This window comes from Aphelocoma coerulescens, chromosome 20 (assembly GCF_041296385.1).
Source record: "Aphelocoma coerulescens isolate FSJ_1873_10779 chromosome 20, UR_Acoe_1.0, whole genome shotgun sequence".
Lineage (NCBI taxonomy): Eukaryota > Metazoa > Chordata > Aves > Passeriformes > Corvidae > Aphelocoma > Aphelocoma coerulescens.
In genome coordinates, this window is record NC_091033.1 from 1,644,622 (window position 1) to 1,665,364 (window position 20,743).

A 20,743-nucleotide genomic window follows, 5' to 3' on the forward strand; every position below is an offset into this window, starting at 1 on the left:
AGGACGGGGCCAGGGACCGGGATCCGGGATCCGGGATACAGGACCCGGACCCGGGACAGGGACACCGCGCACGGCCGCGGGCACCAACCCGCCGGGAGCCGGGGGTGGGGCGAGCGGAGGCCACGCCCACCACCGCCATTAAGCCCCGCCTCCTCCCCGCAGCCTCACGCCCATTCGCCGCAGCGGCACGTACTGTGCTGTGATTGGCTGACAGGGCCACCACCCTGCCCACGCGCCATCCCGGAAGTGCTTTGATACACGGCCTCACCCCCTGTATCCACTGGGGGCGGCCATTTTGTTTCACCCGCCATCTTATGGTAGGGCGCAGCCATTTTGTTAACGTCATGCCGCTCTATGATTGGCTAACAGCCATCTCGTGACACCACCATCCCCACGTGATCTCAGGCAGCCCCGTGATTGGCTGCCCGTGTCCTTGGGGCTCAGAATGAACAGGTGGCTACAAGGTACGGATACGAAATTATTCATAAATGTGTTTATGTGTTAAATATCTGTAACAAGTACTTCTCGGATTTATAAAAGGTGTGTTTAAATATTTCTAACAAATTTTTCTATGTGTGTTACACGTATTTATATGTATATGCATGTAGAATATATAACTCTACTTCTATGTGTGTATGTATTTTAATGTATGTAGGAGAATTTGAAATACTGTATTAATTATAAGATATAAACAATATTAAAATTAATTAATCTTTACAGCTTTGTAAATTCACTTACATGTTAAAATATATGCACATATATGTACAGAGAACATAAACATTACGGGCAGGCCCAGCCCAGGGCAGCAAGGATCGTTCCACAGCTCCGTGAGCAGCAGCTGGGAGGAGTAAATAATAAAAACAGTAAATTAACCCCCTCCTTTCCTTGGTGTTCCCCCTTTCTCTGCCAGAGATCCCTAAAGCTGCATCTTTACAATCCGCCCCAAAACCTGACAGTGCAGCCCAGCAATGTCTGCCCCCACGGAGTCTTGAGGTTTGGGAAAGGCCTCCAAGGTGAGTCCTGGCTGCTGCCAAACCCCAACAGGCCCATGCACCCCCCTCCCCAGCTGCCACCTGCACAGAGCTTGCCAAAGCCTCCAGGGCCAGGGACTCCACCCCTGCCCTGGGGAGCCCTGACCCCCTTTTCCATGCAGGACTTTCCCCCAGCATCGAACCTGAGGCTGTTTCTCCTTGGCCCCTGGGAGCAGAGCCTGACCCCCACCTCCAGCCCCGTTTGAATCCCAGCACAGCCAAGCTTTGGGAATTCTATGGCTAGGGGCAGAGACCTCTGAGAGCGGCTTCATGGACAGCCCCAGACAGCACACAATGGGCAGCAGGCATCATTCAGGATTTCACTTTTATTTATTTTTTGCCTTCTGGATCACCAACACTCTCACTGAAACCTCTGGGATTCCACCTCCACCCCCATGACAGTAGCACACAATCTCCCAACTTGTTCGAACATGTGAAGAGAAAAAAAAAAAAAATCCCCAGCGAGATCCCTCAGGATGGGACAAAAACCTTCAGTGTGAGAGGGTGGCAAAGAATCAGGGGGGTGGCAGCTCTGACTCCAAGGAGCCAGACCGGAAAGGAGACCTACAAAGGGGAAAAAAAAATGGGCTAAAAAATATTTAGCAATCCTTCCTCTACCCAGAGAGCAGGGAGATAAGGAAAAAATAGTCATCTGCTTACACACAGGGTATATATTTTTACACACACTTGGACACACATCTAGATATAGTACATGTAAAAATATATGCTATACATCTGCCCACCCCCGCGGCGGCGTGGGCAGGATCCGTGTGTAGGAATTACTATACAGGTACTACTAAGTGTATATGTGCATATGTACACCCCCTCCTCCTGGACACGCTGAGCCCACAGCCGGGATGCTCCCGCAGCCCCCCGCTGCAGCAGCTCCTCTCTCCAGCAGCCATCCAAGGAAAATAGTGTCGGAAGGGGAAGAGGAGGGAAATCAAAGGGATGTGGCTCGTGCTCTGTGGTCCTTCAGCTCCGCTCCTGTGCCCGGAGCAGGGTCCGGCTCTCAGGATCCCCTGCGCCAGATTTATTGCACATTTTGCTTCTGGGCTGCATTTCAACCCCACATTCCACAGCCCCGGCGTCCTCTCCCTCCAACAAACTGAGGATACGACCCCCTGTGCCCGTCCTCCCCCACCCCAACATCCCCATCCCAAGAACACAAAGCCCAGGAAGGCTGCTGGCTGGAGAGGGCAGCAGGAATAACACACCACAGGTGTTCTCTGCGGGGACAGCGGGGTCCGGACACGGGAACCGAAGCCATGCAAAGAGTGGGAGAACGGGAGCTGGAGGAGGGAAAAATAAAGGATGAGAAGGGCAGAACAGATCTGAGGAGGAGGGAGAACACAGCATGGCAAGTGCTCAAGGCTTCGTGTTTTCTTGTCCTCTTCTTGTAAACAAGCTAATAATTCTCATGAGATAGAACAAGTAAAAAGACTGAAGTTCCAAGTCGAGGGGCTGGAGTTCCCAGGAGACTGTCCAGTCCATTCAGCAACACCACAGCCGGGGAGAAAACGAGGGGTATTTTTTCTTTTTCTTTTTTTTTTTTTTTTTTTTAATTTTTTTTGTTTGTATTTTTTTGTTTTTTTTTGTTAAAATCTTCATTACTTAAAGCTGAGAGAGAAAAAAGCCAACTCAGGAGCCCTTTTCAAGGATGGCTCATTGTCTCTAGACTGAATAAATCACACTAGTTTCGAGAGAACCTTTTTTTTTTCCATTTAATGACTTATAAAAGCCGCGGGCTGGCCGTGGCCGGGCTCAGAGGCGGGTCTGGGCCTCGGGGACGTAGATCTCGATGCTGTCAGCGCTCTCGGTGGCCGAGTTCTGCCGCACGGACGCCGCGCGCTTGGCCGCCATCAGCCGCTTCCGCGCCTCCTGCCGCTGCTTGTCCGAGTCGGAGCCTTTGTCCCGGCTCAGCTGCGATTTGGACTTGGCCGGCTTCTTTGGCACTGGAGGGGGTGGTTTCTTCTCTTCCTTTAGGGAGACAGTAAGGAAAAACCCAGACCTGATATAAACGTGTGCAGCTGGGCGCCAGCTCGGCCCCGGTGGGGCCCTGCCGGGAGGGACTGGGATCATGTCGGGGAGAGCAGCTCTGGAGCAAGACACCCCTCAGAATCAGCTGCCCTGGTTTCTACAGTGAGCTGTTTGGCATTTCATGGAATCACAGAATGTCCTCAATGGGAAGAGACCCACCAAAAGCATGGAATCACAGAATGGTCTGGGTTGGAAGATCATCCAGTTCCACCCCCTGCCATGGCAGGGACGCCTTCCACTAGACCCTGTCCAACCTGGCCTTGGACATTTCCTGGGATGGGCTGTGCACAATCTGGAGGTTGATGATCCACAGCCAGGATCATCAAGTCCGACCCCTGCACGGACACACCTGCAGGACGCCCTGTGCCTGGCAGCACTGTCCAAACGCTCCTGGAGCTCTGGCAGCCTCGGGGCTGGGACCATTCCCTGGGGAGCCTGGGCAGTGCCCAGGACCCTCTGGGGGAAAACCTTTTCCTCATACCCAGCTAACCCTCCCCCTCCATGCAGCTTCCATGGTACAGGGCTCTTGTGGAGTGGCCTGGAGTTCACAGACTGTCTGGTTCAGCTGCAGCTCAGAGCACAGCACAGGGAGTATGAAGACACAACTTAATGTGGAACTGCAAAATTTTAATCAGCCACCTTGCCCTGAGCCACAGTCCTCCCTTACCCTTACCTGCAGAGCCAGGACACCACCTCTCCTGCGTTTCCCAAAGGTTCCAGTTGTTTTTTACATTACTTAGGCACCAGGGATAGTTAAACCCATCCACACAGTGCTGGGAACACTTGAGGCCCCTGCACCACTGCTCAGCACCTCAGGCTTCCTCCATCCAACACCTTTTCCCCTCATACAAAACTGTTCCCACTATTACTCAAGAGGAACGGCCTTGGTGCCTTGCAAGGCTGTGAGGTGACAAGTTCAGGATGGCCAAAGCCCTTGAGAGCATCTGTTTGCAGACAAAACCAGACCTCAGATACCCCAAATGTGTGCACGGTACTCAGGCCACTGCCCAGTGCTCCTCACTCACCTTTCTCTCCGGTGTCTCTGCCAATTGCCAGCTATTAGCTTTGAGGTGGTACAGCTCGTCAAACTTCATGCTGATGTCTTCAATGGACAGCTGGAGGAGATCCCAAAATCCAGCCAAGTCCTGGGCTGTGGGTCTGGGATTGGCGTTAGGGTTCTAGAAGGGGAAGCATTAAGAACACCCTTTCAGAAGGAACACACCCAGCAGAGCAGCGTGCACAGCACATTCACCCCTTTTATGTCTGCCTGCAAACAAACCCCGTGAGAACCCACAGGAGACACCAGCCCTGAACATGGACACACAAAGCCATCATTTACAGCCCACATTATTTCTGCCCACCTCAGGAAGCAGGTCCTGACTGCACTTCTCTTACAGCAGAGTAATCCTGAACCAGACATTCAGTGCTGGCACTAACCCCACAGCAGGATCCAACAGCAGTGCCCAGCATGGGAATCAGAGCCACAGCACTGGTTTCTGACACAGAGACCCTGATTTCAGGGTGGGAAATAATGGGAGTGGACACCCAGCTCTGATGCCTGGATGTGCAGCACTCCAAGGAGCCAAACTGAGCTTTCATGAGCAAAATTATTTTGCTACATTTCCCCCCAAAACAACCTGAAAGCATCCGTACTTCTTGGGCTGGGTTGAAAAATTTTAAGTAGCTTAAGTTTCTTCCAAGAACAGGATTTTCCCAGTTCCCAGACAGCTGAACCACCACTGCAGGCCCTGGAAAGCATGGGATCAGATCTGAGCAGCTCACACAAAGCTCTGCTGGTGCTGCTGCTCAGCTGGGATCAGCACTTTATCTCCTCCTGCTCCTCAAGTCTCTCCAAGATTATTTTGCATGTAAGGAACTCTAAGGAAGTTTGCAAAATCCATATTACCATGAAGCCTGAGGGAAAAACCAAACCACAGATTCCATCAATCCCCATTAGCCCAGGTCAGCTCCAAGCAAGGGCAAACCCCTGCACTCCCTTTCAGAGATCAATTCCCAGTGACCTGGGGACAGTGTCACCAGCCACACACACAAAGGGAGCACGTTTGGTGAAGAGCAGACTGTTCAAACAGTCCCCCCTATTTGGCCCAACCTCAGGGGTTTGCATCAAAAAGCCCTTCAGAAGCAGGAGGCAGCTCTGTGCTAACCCAGCCCTCCCCCAGCCTGGCACTGCAGGCTGTGGCTGCACTGGCTTTGTTTTCACAGGGACAGCAGCCTGTTAACACCTGACCAAGTCCCTGGAGTGCTGTTGAGAGGCTCCCTCTCAGAAACCAGGAAAAAGAGATCCAGACTCACCAAGTTTTGTTCACAGAGGCCGTGGAATTGCTGGAACTTCTGTGACATTAGTAACTGTGCACTGCCCACTGCACTCAGAACTTTTCCTAAGACTGGGGGGGACAAAAAAACAAAAAAAGAAAATAAAAAAACCTGAGTTGAACAGACCATTAAATGGCAATGAGCTCCAGCATTCCTGGAGCAGAGAAACACTCGAGTCATCAGAAAAGCAGTTTCAGAGATCCTCAAGGCGCTAACTGCTCTCAGGAACAAGATGTTTTGAAACCACATTTGTCTGCCATTGCTCCTTCTGGCAGGCCAAACGCAGACCTGTCTGAGGACATTACAACATCCAAGCTGGCAGAGAGCTCCTTTAACTGCCCTCAGCCCCTCAGAGGAGCCACCAGCACCACCTCAGGAAGGTCTGCTGGCACTTGCTTAGAGATCGCAGCCTGCTCTCCCAGCCCTGCACAAGGGCAAGGTGACACAGGGACCACTCTCCAACCTCCCTGTACCAGCAGGGATGAACACACAGGCCAGGCCTTTTAACACCCAGGACTTCATGGTGCTCTTAACAGTTTTTCCAAGCAGCCTCCGGGCATGAACATGTTCCTCTGCTCACTAGAGGAAATACAGTCTGGGCTTTTCCCTTCCAGAGGCAGGCTCAGCACCCCACAGCCCACAGTGCCTGCAGCTGCATCACCAACAGGGACCACCTGAGTCCCATCCCTGCTCTGCTGCTGCCCCTGAGCCTGCTTGGAGCATTGGGAGCTCTTGGTGGGACAAGTGCACCCTGGGCTCTCTCACCCACCAAGGCTGTGGTTCCACAAGCAAGCAGCTTGCTGCTGGCAGTCACAGCAACAATGCCATGCAGGTCTTGCTGTCTTTCCTTGCCACAGGTCAAGCCAGGCCAGCCCCGAGGCAGGGAGATCCCTGGCACGGCCTGTCCCCCTGGCAGCCAGGGCAGCACCTCAGGGAATCGGATTAGGGATTAGCTCCTGGAGCCCCAGCAGTGACAGTGAGCTAAAACTGAGCCTCACCTTTGTTTCACCTTTCTCAGGTTTTAAAAACATCAAGACCAGGCTCTGCACAAAGATCCTGCCCCCTGCAGCCTCGTCACCCACTCCTGTCACTCTGTATGCACCAGAGGCATGACTCCCACTGCAAAAAGCCCAGGTTTTGCCAAGGCATTTGAAAACAAAAGAACAAGCCCAGCTGTTCCATAAAATCAACTGGCCTCATGTTCCCTGTTCCAGGCTTTTGGTGTATCCAGCACAAATTCAGTGAGGCTTTCCCATGTGAAGAAACCTCCTCTTTGCTATAAAGACAAGTTCATCAACTGAACTGAGCAAACAAACTCCGAAGTCATGTTCCTTCTGCCCCACTGCCAGCTAAGCTTTCCCTTGCCTGTTTGAGAGTAATGGGTGAGGCAGGGAGAGATCCCACAGCCTCCCTGAAAGCTTTTTCCATTTAACCTTTTTTTAAGATTAAATCCATTTAAGCTTTCAGCAGTTTTGAGTGGTCAGAAGCTGCACCATCCCCTGCACATCTTTTATGGTGCATCACAGCATTATTTCTTACTCCATTTGCTATAGGAAGTTTCATTACCCTTTCCAAGGAAAAATCATTCCTTGGCCCATCCTTGTCTCCATGCTCTGGCTCTGTGGGCTGTCAGCAATTTCATAGAACCCCAGAATGGTTTGGGAGGGAAGGGACCTTAAAGCTCATCTCATCCCATGGGCAGGGACACCTTCCACTATCCCAGGCTGCTCCAAGCCCCGTCCAGCCTGGCCTTGGACACTGCCAGGGATATGGCAGCCACAATTTAACTGACCCAACTGCTTCTTGAGGGAGAAGCTGCCGGGCTGTTGCCCACACCCACCTTCCTCAGAGAGATTGTTCTCTTTGGTCTCCTGGTCCATCTGGCGGCACCAGCCCTCCAGGCGCTCGGTCTCTGCCTGCAGCAGCTTCAGGAACCAGAAGCCGTCCCGCCGGCAGGGCCCCGGCTGCGCCGGCTCCGACGGCGATGTGGAGGAGCTCTCGAGCCAGGGGTCAGGAGGAGGGAGAGAAGAAGGCTCCAGGGCCGGGTCGTTGTTTTCTCCATAGGAGAGGTTTCTCTTAATCTGTGAGGGCTTGGCTGGTTGCCTGGTGGAGGCATCAACACCAACAGAGTTGTTGTGCTGGGGGCATTCAGCGAGGCTTCTCTCAGATGATTTACAGCTGGAGTTATTGGGCTCCTGTGTGTCAGAGTCTGTGTCCTGTTTGGAGGACATGCTGCGAGAGTGGCTGTTTCTGCAGGGATCAAAAGCCATGGTTCAATAGCAGAGCTTGGCCTGGCTGGCCTCCCACACCAACAGCAAAATCCATGGCCACAGCAGAGCCTCTCCCTGCCCCTCCTCACACACAGACACACCACACACTCAGACAGACAGAATTATAAGGTTGCCTGCTTACTGCAGTCGGCCGTTCAGACGAGAGGGCTGACGCATGTCTATAATTACAGCTTGGAATTTTTTTATTTTTTATTTAATTTCAAGCTCCGATTGATTTGGCTGTTAGAGAACAAGTGCTTTTTGCAGTGGGTGTGTGCTGTGGAGGAAGAGCTCTCCGTGGGCCCCATTCAACACCACTCACTGGCACAAAGCAGGGAAGAAGGTCTAAGCACAAGTGGGGGAGGCACAATTTAAAATAAAAGGAAACTGCACAAGCTTGCGTCTCACTTACCGCCACTCGTCCTCTACCTGTACCCCGATGGACTGGAATTTGGTGGCTGGTGGAGGAGGCTCCTCTTTTGCCACTGGCTGAAGGCAGTCAACCTTATTGAACAAAAAAAAATACAGACAAAAACAGACACGAGAACTTGCGGCTGGAATCCACATTAGTCGACCAGGAGTGTGCACACACACAGAGCATGCTGACACCACATGGGAGGGCTGGCTAAGGACAGGCACGAGGCTACTGCTCAGCTCTGCTCCCACCTCAGGATCAGGGCTGTGTCCTGCCAGGCTGCTGCTGCCACCACCTGTGCCAAGAGCCCTGGGCTCTGCATGGCTGGGGCTGTGTCCCTGCGCCTGTGGCATCCCACACAGTCAAGGACCACGGCATCCAAGGGAGGACAGCGAGGTGATTGAGACTGACAGCAAAGCCTCTCTCCCAGGGATTGACACCCTGGATAAGAGGGTTAGAAGGTTTTAGGAAAGAAATCCAGGTGACTTAGGAACCAGCTCAGAAAAGGAAAAGGAGACGAAGGCAGTCAGCCTCTCCAGTGTTTCTCTACCCTTGCTGCCCTTTCAGGTGTTCTGTCCCACCAGCCATGCAGAGAGGCCTTCAGTGTCACCTGTCTGAACTGGCCTTGCTGTAAAGCTGATGGAGAACTCGTTCAGCACACACAGAGCAGCTCAAAGCTCCTGTCCTTGGAGCTGCCCAAGCTCTCCTCTGCTGGTAACCAGCACCTGGGACAGAACCAGAGCTCACAGCTACCTGTAACTGAGAAACCTGCCCCAGAGGAGAGCACAGCCCCCGAGGATGCAGTTTTGCTGACTGAAGTATGGATTTACACTAGTCACTGGTTCTTGTTTGACTGTGTAATCAACAGCTCATTTCCATCTATTCCCACAGAGTTAAATGCTTCCAGCAAGGGAAGCACCAACCTGCTGGGAACACTGAGCAGCAAGGAATTGCTCCCTCCTGCCTGCAGCCCTGGGACCATTTGGCACTGCAGCAGCCCATCCCACATGGACATCAAGCAGAAGGGCCCACCTCTCAGGCGAGGCTTGTCCCAAGAACCATGGTGGGCAAGGAGCAGACTGCTGGGAAGCAATACAGAGTACAGGGCACAGGCAGACTGGCAGCAAGAGGCCTCTTCAGAGGGACTCATCCAGTTAACATGGCCCCTCTGCTCTAGAAAACATTTAAAATTTGCACTAGAAGAACTCAGTCCTTTCTGGGCTGTTAAGGGAAAGTGCTGCTGTCTCTCACCCCGAGAACACTGGCAGTTATTCTGACAAGGCAGTGAGTGTCTCTTGCTATTCTAAGTGAGCTCAGATGCACACCCGGTCACAGAAAAGGCACACGCTAAATGGATAGGGTAAGGACATTCCTTGGGACGAAGGAGAACAAACTATTCCATACTTGTATTCCTATAGACGATAGCTTTCTTTTGGGGATATTCTCCACTTTAGGCTCTTCGTTAGTCAGAGTCCCTTTGTCACTTTTCAAAGTTGCATTTTTCTGAGGTAACTCTGGGGTGTCTCTGGCCGGAGTCACGACGCTGCCCCTGGTCACGCTGGGTGTCCTGGTGCTGTCCAAGCTGTCTGAGGAATTGCTGAGCCCCGACTGGCTGGTGACCTCACTCTTGTGGTCCTGGCTGTCCAGGTAGGTGTCCTGCGCCGACTCAGTGCTGCTCTGCACAGTGACAGAGATGAACGGCTTGGAGGTGGTCCGAGGTGGGACGGGAGGTGGAGTCTTTTTATATGCCACTAGGCATGATGAACCTGCAGGGACGGAGGGGGGAGAACGGAGAACGCAGGAGACAGGTTGGAGGGAAAGAGATACAGTGAAAGAGAGAGAAAAAGCAGGTCAGTCACGACATCCAAGAGGAGCCTCCAAGCAGCAGCTGGAGGCAGAGGTGCAGAACCAGCCCACAGGCAGCAGCTCACGCTGGGGACCCACACCAAAGCATAGGGAAAGCGAAGGCAGAGCCAGAGCTAGCTTGCAAAAGAAGTCAAAAGGAATACCATGATGCGTGGAAATCTGGAAATGGAGAAGAGGGATAGAAAAGCCTCCCAAGAATGCTACAGGGTTTGGCAGGTGTAAGCCTCCACAGTGGGGAAATATTCTTTGGCTAAACCCTATGTTTTAGTGTCCTAGTACGGCCAAGTGTCTCAGCTCTTTGTCCCATCAGTTGACAAGTTTCAGTGTCTGGATCAGGGTGATGGTTTTTCCTACAAAAATGGAAAGAAGCCATAAAATGTGTTAGATGTTGATGGCAGGAACACACATTTGAAACCCCTGACACGCCCAGCTGCTTCACACCAGGGCAAAAGACCCAGGAGTGGTGAGGCTGCTATTCCGTGGCCCCAGATTCAAGTGGCAGCAAGGCTGGAGATGTGTGCCCAGCAGACACAGAACACACGTATTCCACACCAACCAGGGCAGCAGCCACAGCCCCAACCTGCTCCTGTCTCTGGCTGGACAGGATGGAAACCCCCCAGCAAAAATACATGGAAAATACAAGTAAAATCCATGTGGATCCTGCAGCAGCCGTGTTTAGGCTCTCGGATTTCCCAGGATATACAAGCCCCTGAGGCCACAGTCCTTCTCCAGCTGCTGTCCAGCCAGGACAGGCTGCACTGGGCAGGGTGTGGCCAAACACACTGACCTTCCTATACACAACTGACCCCCTTTATCGCCCTACCCCTGTGCTCTTGGTCCTCCTCAAGTCACCAGACTCCCTTTCTTATCCTACCTTTGGTTCCTCCCATTAAGTCCTGTGCAATCCCAAACTGCTTTTCCCCTGCACATCCCAGCCCTTGCCAGCAGCCTCCTTAGTCCCAGAGATCTGCAGTTACTCCCCATGTCACACCTGCCTCACCATTTCCAGTGGAGCCAGAGCCAGTCCCGAGCATCCCTGGGAGCCACATTCCCTGTGGGGCAATCAGAGAGCTGCCCCACGAGCCTTATTGACAGTATGTGGACATGCCTGCATTTACACATCCTACTATTTACCATATTAAGAGCTAAAGCTCCACTTCAAAGGAGGAACTAAAAGGGAGGAATTACAGACGAGGAGATCTGTGTTTCCAGCAGCATTTTTGTGCCCACAGATGCTGAGCAGCACCTGGCAGAGGAGAAGTGAGAGGCCTGTGCAGGGCTGCCAACCCAGCTGCCTCCAGCCTGGATGGGAGCTCAGAAAGCACTGAATGCATCCCAGTTCCCTCAGGCCACTACACCAAGCCCAGCACAAACTGAGCAGTGTCCTGACGGCAGGAGAGCAGGACCCATCCCACCACCCGTCACTCTCTGACTCACATGGGTGAGGGGTGACCACAGTCCCCCTGCCAGAGCTGCCTGATGTGGAGCATCATTTCCAACAGCAATTCCTTGGCCCAGTCTCATGGCCTGACTCACACAGCCCATCCCAATGGGGCAGTGTAGGAGCAGCCTGACCAGAGCCATGGCAAAGGCAGCCCTGGATCAGCTGTGTCTACACCCCAAAACAACAGGATACTCCTGTTCCTGCACCAGGGCTACAGCAGCCACTGGCCAGGGCGAGCCAGAGCCACCCCAGGTGGCAGAGGTGAAAGCATGTCACATTTCCCTTCATGGACAGTTAAATACCTCCCCATGGCCCCTGCTCTTCTCCAGGGACAGTGCCCAGGGTGTCCTGCTACCCACAGCCCCTGTGACACAGTTCTCCTTGGAGCTGGACTGGCCACAGCCCTTGGTGGCTCGGCTGGCATGGTCACCAGGAGCTCAGCCCAGCTCCCCAGCTGCTGTGGCCACCACCAGGGCTGGGACTGGAAGGGAAATCGATGGCTATTTGACATTGAACAGCCCAGCCACGCAAAACAAGGAGAGGGCACAGCAGCACAGAGATTTTCTGGGGCAGATCAGTGGTGTCCAGCATCAGTAAGCCAGACCCAAAGCCATTCTCCACTTACCAACAGACAGCACGAACACTGTGCTGCTCTGTTAAAGGGGGAAACCACAGTATCCCCCTGGCTTGTCCCTGGGAACCCTTTGTGCCACCTGGCTGGGCTGAAGGGCAGCACAGGCTTTGCTGGAAGGGAAACACCCGGGACCGACAGAACACACCCCTGCTCATGTGTCTGTGCTCAAAGGGCTGACCACCCAAAAGTAAGTCTGAGGCTCTAAGAAACATTGCAAATGACAAACGCAAAGGGATCAGGAGCTTTGAAGAACTGGGGATGCATAATTAGTGCAACTGGAAATTAACCTCACTGAAGCCCTCTGCAAACATGAAACAGGACTTCTGACTGCCCAGCAAACTCAGAAACCACACCTTGCAAGGACAGGCTTCAAAAGCCAAAGTCAGAGCAAGCCCACCCAGAACAGCCTGTCCTTGGCCCTCAACACAACACTGAACTAAGCTTCAGTGCTTCCTGCACCTGTGGGAAACAAGAACATCCCAGTGTTTCCGTAGGAGAAGCAGGCAGCATTCTCTCCTGGCTCTGAGGCCAATCCCACCAGTCAGGAGCGTTCCAGTAGCTGACTTACCCCTCCAAAGGGCTACAGCTCAGCAGGCATGGCTCTGCTCAGGACTTGCTGAGGTCACACGTGTTTTAAAATCAGCTTGTGCTGCAATGTGGAATTACAGTTCCTGTGGACACTGGAGCAGGACCTCACTCTGCAGGACCAGCAGCTCAGTTTGCTTGGGAACAGCATCCCTGCTCCAAAAAGATGTGGAACAACAGGAGAACATGGAAGTCATGCTTAAGCTTCCAGTTTTGCAGCACTAGGCTCTTCTTGCTCACACGATCTTCCACGGCTAATTTCAGCAAGCAGCTGGAATTCACAGCATGCTGTGGATGATTGATTTTGGGGAGAAGGATGTTTGTTTATAGTCTTTCTTCTGTAATTATTTTTAGAAAGCAGCATGTTTCCAAACTAGCACCTTGCACCTGCCCTCAGGGGCTTGGGCAATCCCTGGGCAGAGGAGCTGGTTGCAGAGCCTTACACTGGAGAGTCCTCTAGGCCCTCAAAAACCAGCTGGGCATGCTGGAATCCTCTCTCTCTCCTTACAGAGGCGTTTGCTTCTTGGAAGACTAAAAGTAGAGTCGTAAGGGAATGTGAAATCCAGTCCCTGTTCCCATCCCACCAGGGTGGTACCTGCTCAGTACCTGGCAGCAGCACCAGGAGCACAGCCAAGGTATTTGAGCCCCACAATTGCCCTCAAGTGTGTCTGGCCTGAAGTGCCAGTGCTCTGCTGCTATTGCTGATTCAATACAGCCTGGTGACATTTCCAATCATTCCAGGAACTTCAAAGACCTACTCAAACCACCCTTATTTTTGTTAAATCACCTCAAAGGCCCCCAGCCTTGGTCAGCTGTGGAGGCAGGTTCCCCTGCTCTCAAACATCAGCAGGGCTGGCTGCTATCCCTGTCCTGCTCCATGCATCCCCCTTTCCCTATGGGAAGGGCTGGAGGAACGACCTCATTTCCTCACACATGAAGCAGAACGCTCTGAAATAATCTCTCCTACAAGACAAGCTCATTTGCCTTTTAAATAAAACAACCATAGAATCATCTTGCAGCAAATGGCATCAGTGGCATTATCCCCTCGGAGATTCCAGCTGCAGGGCTTTGGGCTGGCCTTTGCCACACGGTCTCCTGGCTGGAAGGAGCTGCTTTGGGAGGCAGTTTCCAATAGCAAAGGGAACTGGAACAGCCACATTCCAAGCGACCTGACCTCTGATTTTCATCAGCTCGAGGAACACTTCAAGGTTGGAGCTGTAGTGAACTGCAGGATGTTTTATTTGTAGAGAGTCCAAGTGAAAGTGAGCCCCAGTGACAATTTGCACTGAAGACAATCTGGACACACAGATTTTATGGTTCACAACTATTACTGTCCCTGTCTGGCTCTGTGGGGTCACATGCATGCACACACACACAGATGCACTTCAGTATAAAGCCACTGACAAAGAGGCAGGAAGGGTCCTTGCATGCATTCCAACAGGAGCATTTATTGCTTCCACACTGTTGAAGGTTGCAGAGGCAAATACCAACACGATCCCAAACCCCACAGTTTTATCCAGGGGCAGGGAAAAGGCAGGACCAGGGAACGGGGACCAATGGAGAACTCTGGGGGAGTGATGAGGGGAAGAGGCTGACAGCCAACCAGGGAATCCAAACTGGGGTAGATTAACATAACAGAACAATGCATCCCGGGAGAAGCCTTTTTGGTCACCCTAACATAAAGTGGTTCTCGTGGTAGTAGGGACTTGTCTTACTGAAGACTCTGTCCCTTGTAATGTGTGTTCACCGGCCACCACACACAACAATCACTTCAGACCTGATTTCTCTGCACAGTGAAGGTCAAGATACCTGCACCAGTTAGAGGCACTGCTGAGAAACCTACTCAAATTTTGTTAGTCAACAGGAAAATCATACAAGTCAGAAATCATAAAGGCTTGGGTTGGAGGGACCTTAAAGATCATCTTTTTCCATCTCCTGCCCTGGGCAGGGACATCTTCCACTATCTCAGGGTACTCCAAGCCCCATCCAACCTGACCTTGGACACTTCTAGGGATCCAGGGGCAGCCACAGCTTCTCTGGGCACCCTGTGCCAGGGCCTGCCCACCTTCACAGGGGTGATTTTTTTCCTAATCTAAATCTCTCCTCTTTAAAACAATTTCTGCTTGTCCTATCACTATCTGCCCATGTGAAAAATCACATGGCTCCCATATATTTCCATCTAGACATGATGGGAAATGCCTGTGAAGATGCCACCTCTTGCTCTGACAGAATGACTGTCTTTAGAGTGCTGGAAGAGATTTAAAAGATGTTTTATAGTGGTTAAGCAAAACTCCTGGAAAGCAAAGTCAAGTGACTGCATTTGTTCAGAGAGGCAGTTTATGGAAATGCTATAAATACCTCCTGCCTCAGTGCCTTGCCTTTGTAAATCTCAGGAGCACTGATCATTGAAAAACTAAAAATCTCACCTTGGTACTACACAGAGGTAACAGACACCTGATGGTAACCACGAGTGGGCTGTGGGAGCCAGGGAAGGGCCATGGGCTCTCCTGCCAGTCCTCACTCCAAGCTGCAGGGTGACCCCAGGAGCAGCAGCATCCTGGCACAAGCAGCTCCCCACAGCACAGCCCAAACCATGTGCCACCTCTCTGGTGGTGCCCACAGAGCCCTGCAGAGTGCCCAGCCCAGCAGAGCCCTTTAACTCTCAGATGATCCCAAGAACACCATGAACACTTCACCAGCTGTTTCTGCTTGTCACAGAGCCCATATACAAGCCAGGCTGTGCTTGTGAGTCAGAGGACAGAGAATTCCCCAGCAGCTCCTCCCAGGCAGCAGCACCAGGGAAGAGCCCTCTCACCTCTTGTGACAGTCCTGCATAAACCCAGACTGGACACACAAAGCACCTTGAGTACTTCTCGAGGAGGTCAGAGGAGAAATTCAACATTCCCCTTCTTATTGCCCTACCCATCCTCAGCTTTCAGCCCCAGCATGGCTCAGGCAGAGCAGCAGTGCTTGGGCATGGCTGGAGGGGCAGCTGGGACAAGGGGACCACTGCAGGCTTGTCACTTGTCCCACCACATAACGCTCTTGTTCCCAGGACAGAGAGCCAGGCCTTGGGCTCTGTGCCACGGGACACCCTCAGCCCAGCCCCGGGACTCCAGGCAGAGGCAGGAGCACCCCAGCAGTGTTAGGGAGCACAGCACAGGGCGGGTGGGCCTGCAGCAAGGACCGAGGAGAGGGACAGCGGGCTGGGGTCACACCCTGACACTGCAAGGCAGAAGTGTCCCTCTGACCACTGCAGCTGTTCCCACCAGCAGCTACAGAAGGTGAGCAGCCCTCACTCAGAATTACACCCCAGCCACTTTTCCTGACCCACGGGAAGCGGCCATTTCCCCCTGAACAGCATCAACTCACTTGTGAGGTAAGCACAGAGAGGGGAGATGCCCTTCCTGAGCACCACAGCTCCCACACAGGCTCCTCTAGGAGCAGCCTCCCCCCAGCCCCACACGTGCCTGACCCACGCTGCAGCTCCCCCTTGGCATAGCCTGGACCGGCTGTGCAGACTGCCTTTCACCTCTCTGGCATTTTGTTACACAAAGAAATGACTTCTTAGCTTTAAGCAAACGCCTTCCTCAAAGCCCTCCCTGAGCAGCCAGAGAGGCTGGCACAGCACTGAACAGACCTGTGCCAACAGGTCTTTGCTGCCCAGCTGGGAGACACTTCCAGCTGCTGCTCCAAGCGAGCGCACAGCTGTCAGAGATTTGTTACCCCCTGCTCCTGTTCAGGTCCAGCACACCCTGCTCACAGCACTCCTGTACACCCCAAAGGCTCTGCTGGCAGGACAGTATTTTATCACCCCATCTGGTACCTGGTGTTAGGAAAAAAGGGGCTGCCCTGCACTTGTCTGACCACTGCCAAGTACAGCAAGTTCCTGCATATCACTGATATGAAAGGACTGGACAGATCTGCAGAAAAAGGACCTCAAACTCAAGGCAGCATCTCTCAAACGTTGCAGTCAGAAGCAAACACAGAAGCAAAGGGCTCTCTCTGAACATCAGCTCTGTGTGGGTAGACTAACAGTAGAGCTCTCATCCAGAAATGCACCACAAAATGCTCTGCACAACCATTTGTATTCTCTGGTCAACTATGACTGAGATGCCCTTAGGGAGAGCTGCCGCCCTGGTCACCTCAGAGCTGCCCTCAGAGTGACCAGGGACGCCTGGGGCAGGCACAGGGGCATTCAGGGCTGCATGAGCCCCAGCAGCCAGTTCTAACCAGAGACCCAGTACTTTGGGAGGGAACATTTAACCAGAGCAGGAAAGGCTGACGGCTGTGAACTCTTTACATGAGGGACTTTGGATTTTTCAATGTACCAGAAGTTTAAGCGTCATGGAGATGCTCCAGTTTCGAATTCCTGAGCACAGAAATGATAACAAGCACTGATACACTGAGAAATGTTATACTGGGAAGGCAAGGCAGGTTGCTTTGTAAAAAAAAAAAAAGCTTCTTGTGGAAGGTCACAAATTTAAAAGAGCCATGAAGCAACAGAAGACACCTTCCAAGAGTGCTGGGGTTAAAAACAGGGTACCTCACACTGCTGGCTCCTGGCAGATCTGGCCATCCCTCTTTCAGCACAGCCTGCTGCAGAGTCAGCAGGGACACAGCAGATGCTGCAGGGGACGCCAGCCACAGGCACTCCCAAACCCAGCTGCAGCAGCAGCTGACACTGGGGCTGCTGAGTGGGCTAGAGGAGACACTGGGATTTCTCCCCACCCTCCCAAAAGCGATTGACAGGGGTTTTAAAGCGAGTTGAAGCCATGGTGAGCAGCTCCACCCTGCTCCAGCCACACATCCAGCCAGTGTCCTTCTGTCCTGGGGGCTCAGACAGATCTCCAACCCAGCCAGCACAGGGCAGCAGCCAAAAGGAGCATTCGCTGCCTCTCCCTGCCCCAGGGGTTAATTCACTAACAACCACCAAGGTCCCCAAACCCAACCATTCTGCCTCAAGAAGTCATCGAGTAGGAAGAGAAAAGCCATGAGCACGGTGCCAGGAGGAGCAGAACTGCATCTCTGATGGGTGGGGGTGCCTGATCCCCAGGGACGGGGTCCCTTGCCAGCTCACTGCCCATTTAGTGCTGGCACACACTTTTTCTACAGAGTGCTGGACTGAAGGGATGGTCCATCAGTTCAGTGCTCCTCAGGGTGTGCTTATCCCCCCGAAAACCCTCACTTGTGAGGGCTGGTGCTTTTCACACCAAAGAGGTGAAGCAGCAGAGTTAGTGGGAGCCCAAGCTCCCAGAGCCCTGGGAACTCTGATCAGCAGCCACACTCCTGGTGTCCACCCAGCCCAGGACCCTGCACCAGGAATGCAGCACCAGAGTGCCCAGCAGCACCTGGACTGTCCTGCCAGGTGGGTACAACAGAGTGACCAGCGATTCCTCCTGTTGCCAGATCCTGCCTGGCTCCTCCAGCAGAGCCAGGGCTGCCGGAGCAGCTGAGAGCCCACCCAGGCAGGCCTGGAGCTCCATCCCCGTGGCCACGCACAGCCCTTTCTCAGCCAGGCCCCTGGACACGGGCACCCTGCAGCACAGGGTGGTGAGCAGAGGTCATGGCAGAAGGGCCAGTGGAATTCCAATCCCATGGCAGGTTTCATAGGAGTGCAAGGCTCTGGGCAACAGGAGCCCAGCTGGGCTTTAAGGACACACCATTTCTCCTTGCTGGCCTGTGTGCAGAGGATGCAGAAATGCATCCCACAGTGCTAAGGAGCCACCAAGCCATGAGGCCCAGGGCTTGCTGCATCACCCAGCAGCCTGTTTGCTACAGACACCTCATCCTCACTTCAGGACCTCCCCACTCACAGCTCCAGAGGGCTCTGACCCCGGCCTGAGCCATGGCAGGCACAGGGGGAGGGAGCAGCTCCCCAGCTGCAGCAGAGTGGGGATGCCAGGATAGGGGCTGAAACCTTTCTGTACACACAGGAACCAGGAACAGGGGAATAGGGAACACAGAGAACCCACACTGCCACTTGTCCTGCCTCTGCAGAAGGCAAGGAAGCGCTGCAGATACCCTGCCCACACATCTGCACAGAGCAGCCTGTCCTCTTCAGCGGGCCATCAGGAAGGGGCTCAGCTCTGAACTGTGCCACAGAGGACTGCTAGAGAGAGCAGGCACTTCCATCAGCTCCTGGCACTGGAACAGGTCACATGGACTTTCCTGCAGCCAGGGGCAGGTAAGAGAATGCAAGACTGGACAGACTGGAGCACACAGCACCTCACAGAGCCTGCCCAGCAGCTCAGCATGCCACCACTCCACTCCCAGGGCTCCAGGGGATACCAGGATTACTTCAGAACTGTATGGACCACAGCTTAGTGAGCACGTATCAGCCAAAAGCTCCTCAGACAGGGAGACAAGCTGTGCTGAAAGGTGCTACCACAACAAGAGCAGCAATCCTTTCTGCTGATGCACTGAAGCATCATCCACTTCACCCTCCTGATGCAGAGACCTGTGCCTGCAGCATCTCACCCAGATGTGGCAAAAAAAGCTCAGCAGCAGCACAAGGAAATGTCCACTGGACTTGACCACACACACAGGTGGTCAGTGCAGCAGCACAACCACACAGTGCCCAGGGCAGCTCTAACACCATCAGCCAGCAGGTCAGAGACAAGAGGGGCCTGCTAGCAGAACAGGAGAGGGAAAACACAACTGCAGATATCTACAGATTTGCATTCCAGAGAGTATTGCTCAGGAATAGCACTTACTGCAGGCAGGCCCCATCCCTCCTTGCTTTTAAACACTCACTGAGGCAGCCCCAAAATGCCGATTCCGCCGCCCTAGGACTGCAGGGTCTGTTCTGCCAACTGCACTCTGCAGCTTTGTGTCTGGGCTGGTTTGGGCTCTGCAGCCCTGAGTGTCTCTAGGAGAGAGGCATGGGACATCCCAGACCATGGGTAGCAGGCAGAGAAGGGAAGGGAACCGGGCTGAACCAGGTGCCACAGAATTCCCACCCCACAGCAGTGACCAGTCCCTGCACCCCTCTCCCTGTTGAATGCTGCCCTTTCTGCAAGGTTTGCTTAGGGTTATCCAGCACAGACATGGAATTAGGGCACAGATGTAAACCAGACAGGAATTAGCCAGTGCCACCAGGTCACAGGCTGCTCCCCTATCCCTCCTCCACATGGGATGTCATCCTGCTGCTCTGCAAAGCAGCAAACTGCGGGGAGTAGGGGATGCCTTTGGAGGACACACGTAAGGAAGGATGGCAAACCCTCCATGCACCCACTGCTGTAGCCACTTCTAAGTGCACCGAGGGTATTAGCATTAATCATCAAGGTGTTTAGCATAATTAGGGAGGCCGATTTAGTTTTTCTCCAAGCTAGCAGTTTCTAGAATCTCCTGCAGAAGTAAGTTCCACCAGCCAATGATGCACTGCATGAAATATCCTCTCCCTTCACCATCACTTCATGCACTGCCACATCACTTGGAGGATGGCATATGTGGATGCTTTTAACTCGCTTCCCTGCCACTGTAGAAGTCCAGGGAATCTCAACACACCTCCTCAAAGTCACAGCCAGTCAAAATCCATATGGCCAGAAATGGCTGGAAACCATGGCAAACTGAATCTCTTCTTGTCTGTGTCAGAGCTCAGCAGCTCAAATGGGCTATTTTAGGTTATGCTGATTGCTTGAAGCCCCAAATCCAGTCATTCCCAAGCATTTGCTCACGTGTCACAGGAGACACATCTCAAGTTCTCCCTGTACAGGCAGCAAGCTGCACCTTGAGCACAAAAATAAGTGCAATAACCCAAGTCTTGCCCTCTCAGAAAGGCGAGCGTGTCAGTCCAGCACGGCACACACAGCACTGTGACCCTGTGGGACTCCCCACGTGCCTCCCTCTCAGCCCAGGGACCTCCCCCCAGCCCACCAGGAACCACTTTGTCCAGGACTTCTTGAAGGCTCCAGGAACAGGAGTTGCTCCCCTACAGCAGAATCACACCTAAAGCTTTGAGGAACCAAGCCCACAGTGTGGTCCACGGAAGGTTTTGCAAACACTGCCCAGTTGCTGAGGCATTATTGGCACATTCCCACTGGTGGACAGTCCTGGAAGCTGGGTGGAGGGGTTACCATCATTTTAAGTGTGCCACTAAACACTGTTCACAGAAGAGCTGGC

The 20,743-nt window shown here is 53.1% G+C and overlaps 1 protein-coding gene across 6 annotated transcripts in view; it reads right to left on the reverse strand.

Annotated features, from left to right (window-relative positions):
* Positions 1 to 1,339: 1,339 nt before the first annotated feature.
* Positions 1,340 to 20,743, reverse strand: part of DLGAP4 (DLG associated protein 4) — a 62,861-nt gene continuing 43,457 nt past the window's right edge. For all 6 annotated transcript variants that reach the window (XM_069034493.1, XM_069034488.1, XM_069034489.1 and 3 more), the window contains 6 exons: positions 9,495 to 9,856; positions 8,088 to 8,179; positions 7,246 to 7,655; positions 5,385 to 5,476; positions 4,097 to 4,249; positions 1,340 to 3,011 (listed from right to left, as the gene is read on the reverse strand). In XM_069034493.1, the coding sequence (XP_068890594.1) occupies positions 2,796 to 3,011; positions 4,097 to 4,249; positions 5,385 to 5,476; positions 7,246 to 7,655; positions 8,088 to 8,179; positions 9,495 to 9,856 (1,325 nt within the window). In that variant the 3' untranslated portion in view covers positions 1,340 to 2,795. The remainder of the gene's footprint in view (positions 3,012 to 4,096; positions 4,250 to 5,384; positions 5,477 to 7,245; positions 7,656 to 8,087; positions 8,180 to 9,494; positions 9,857 to 20,743) is intronic.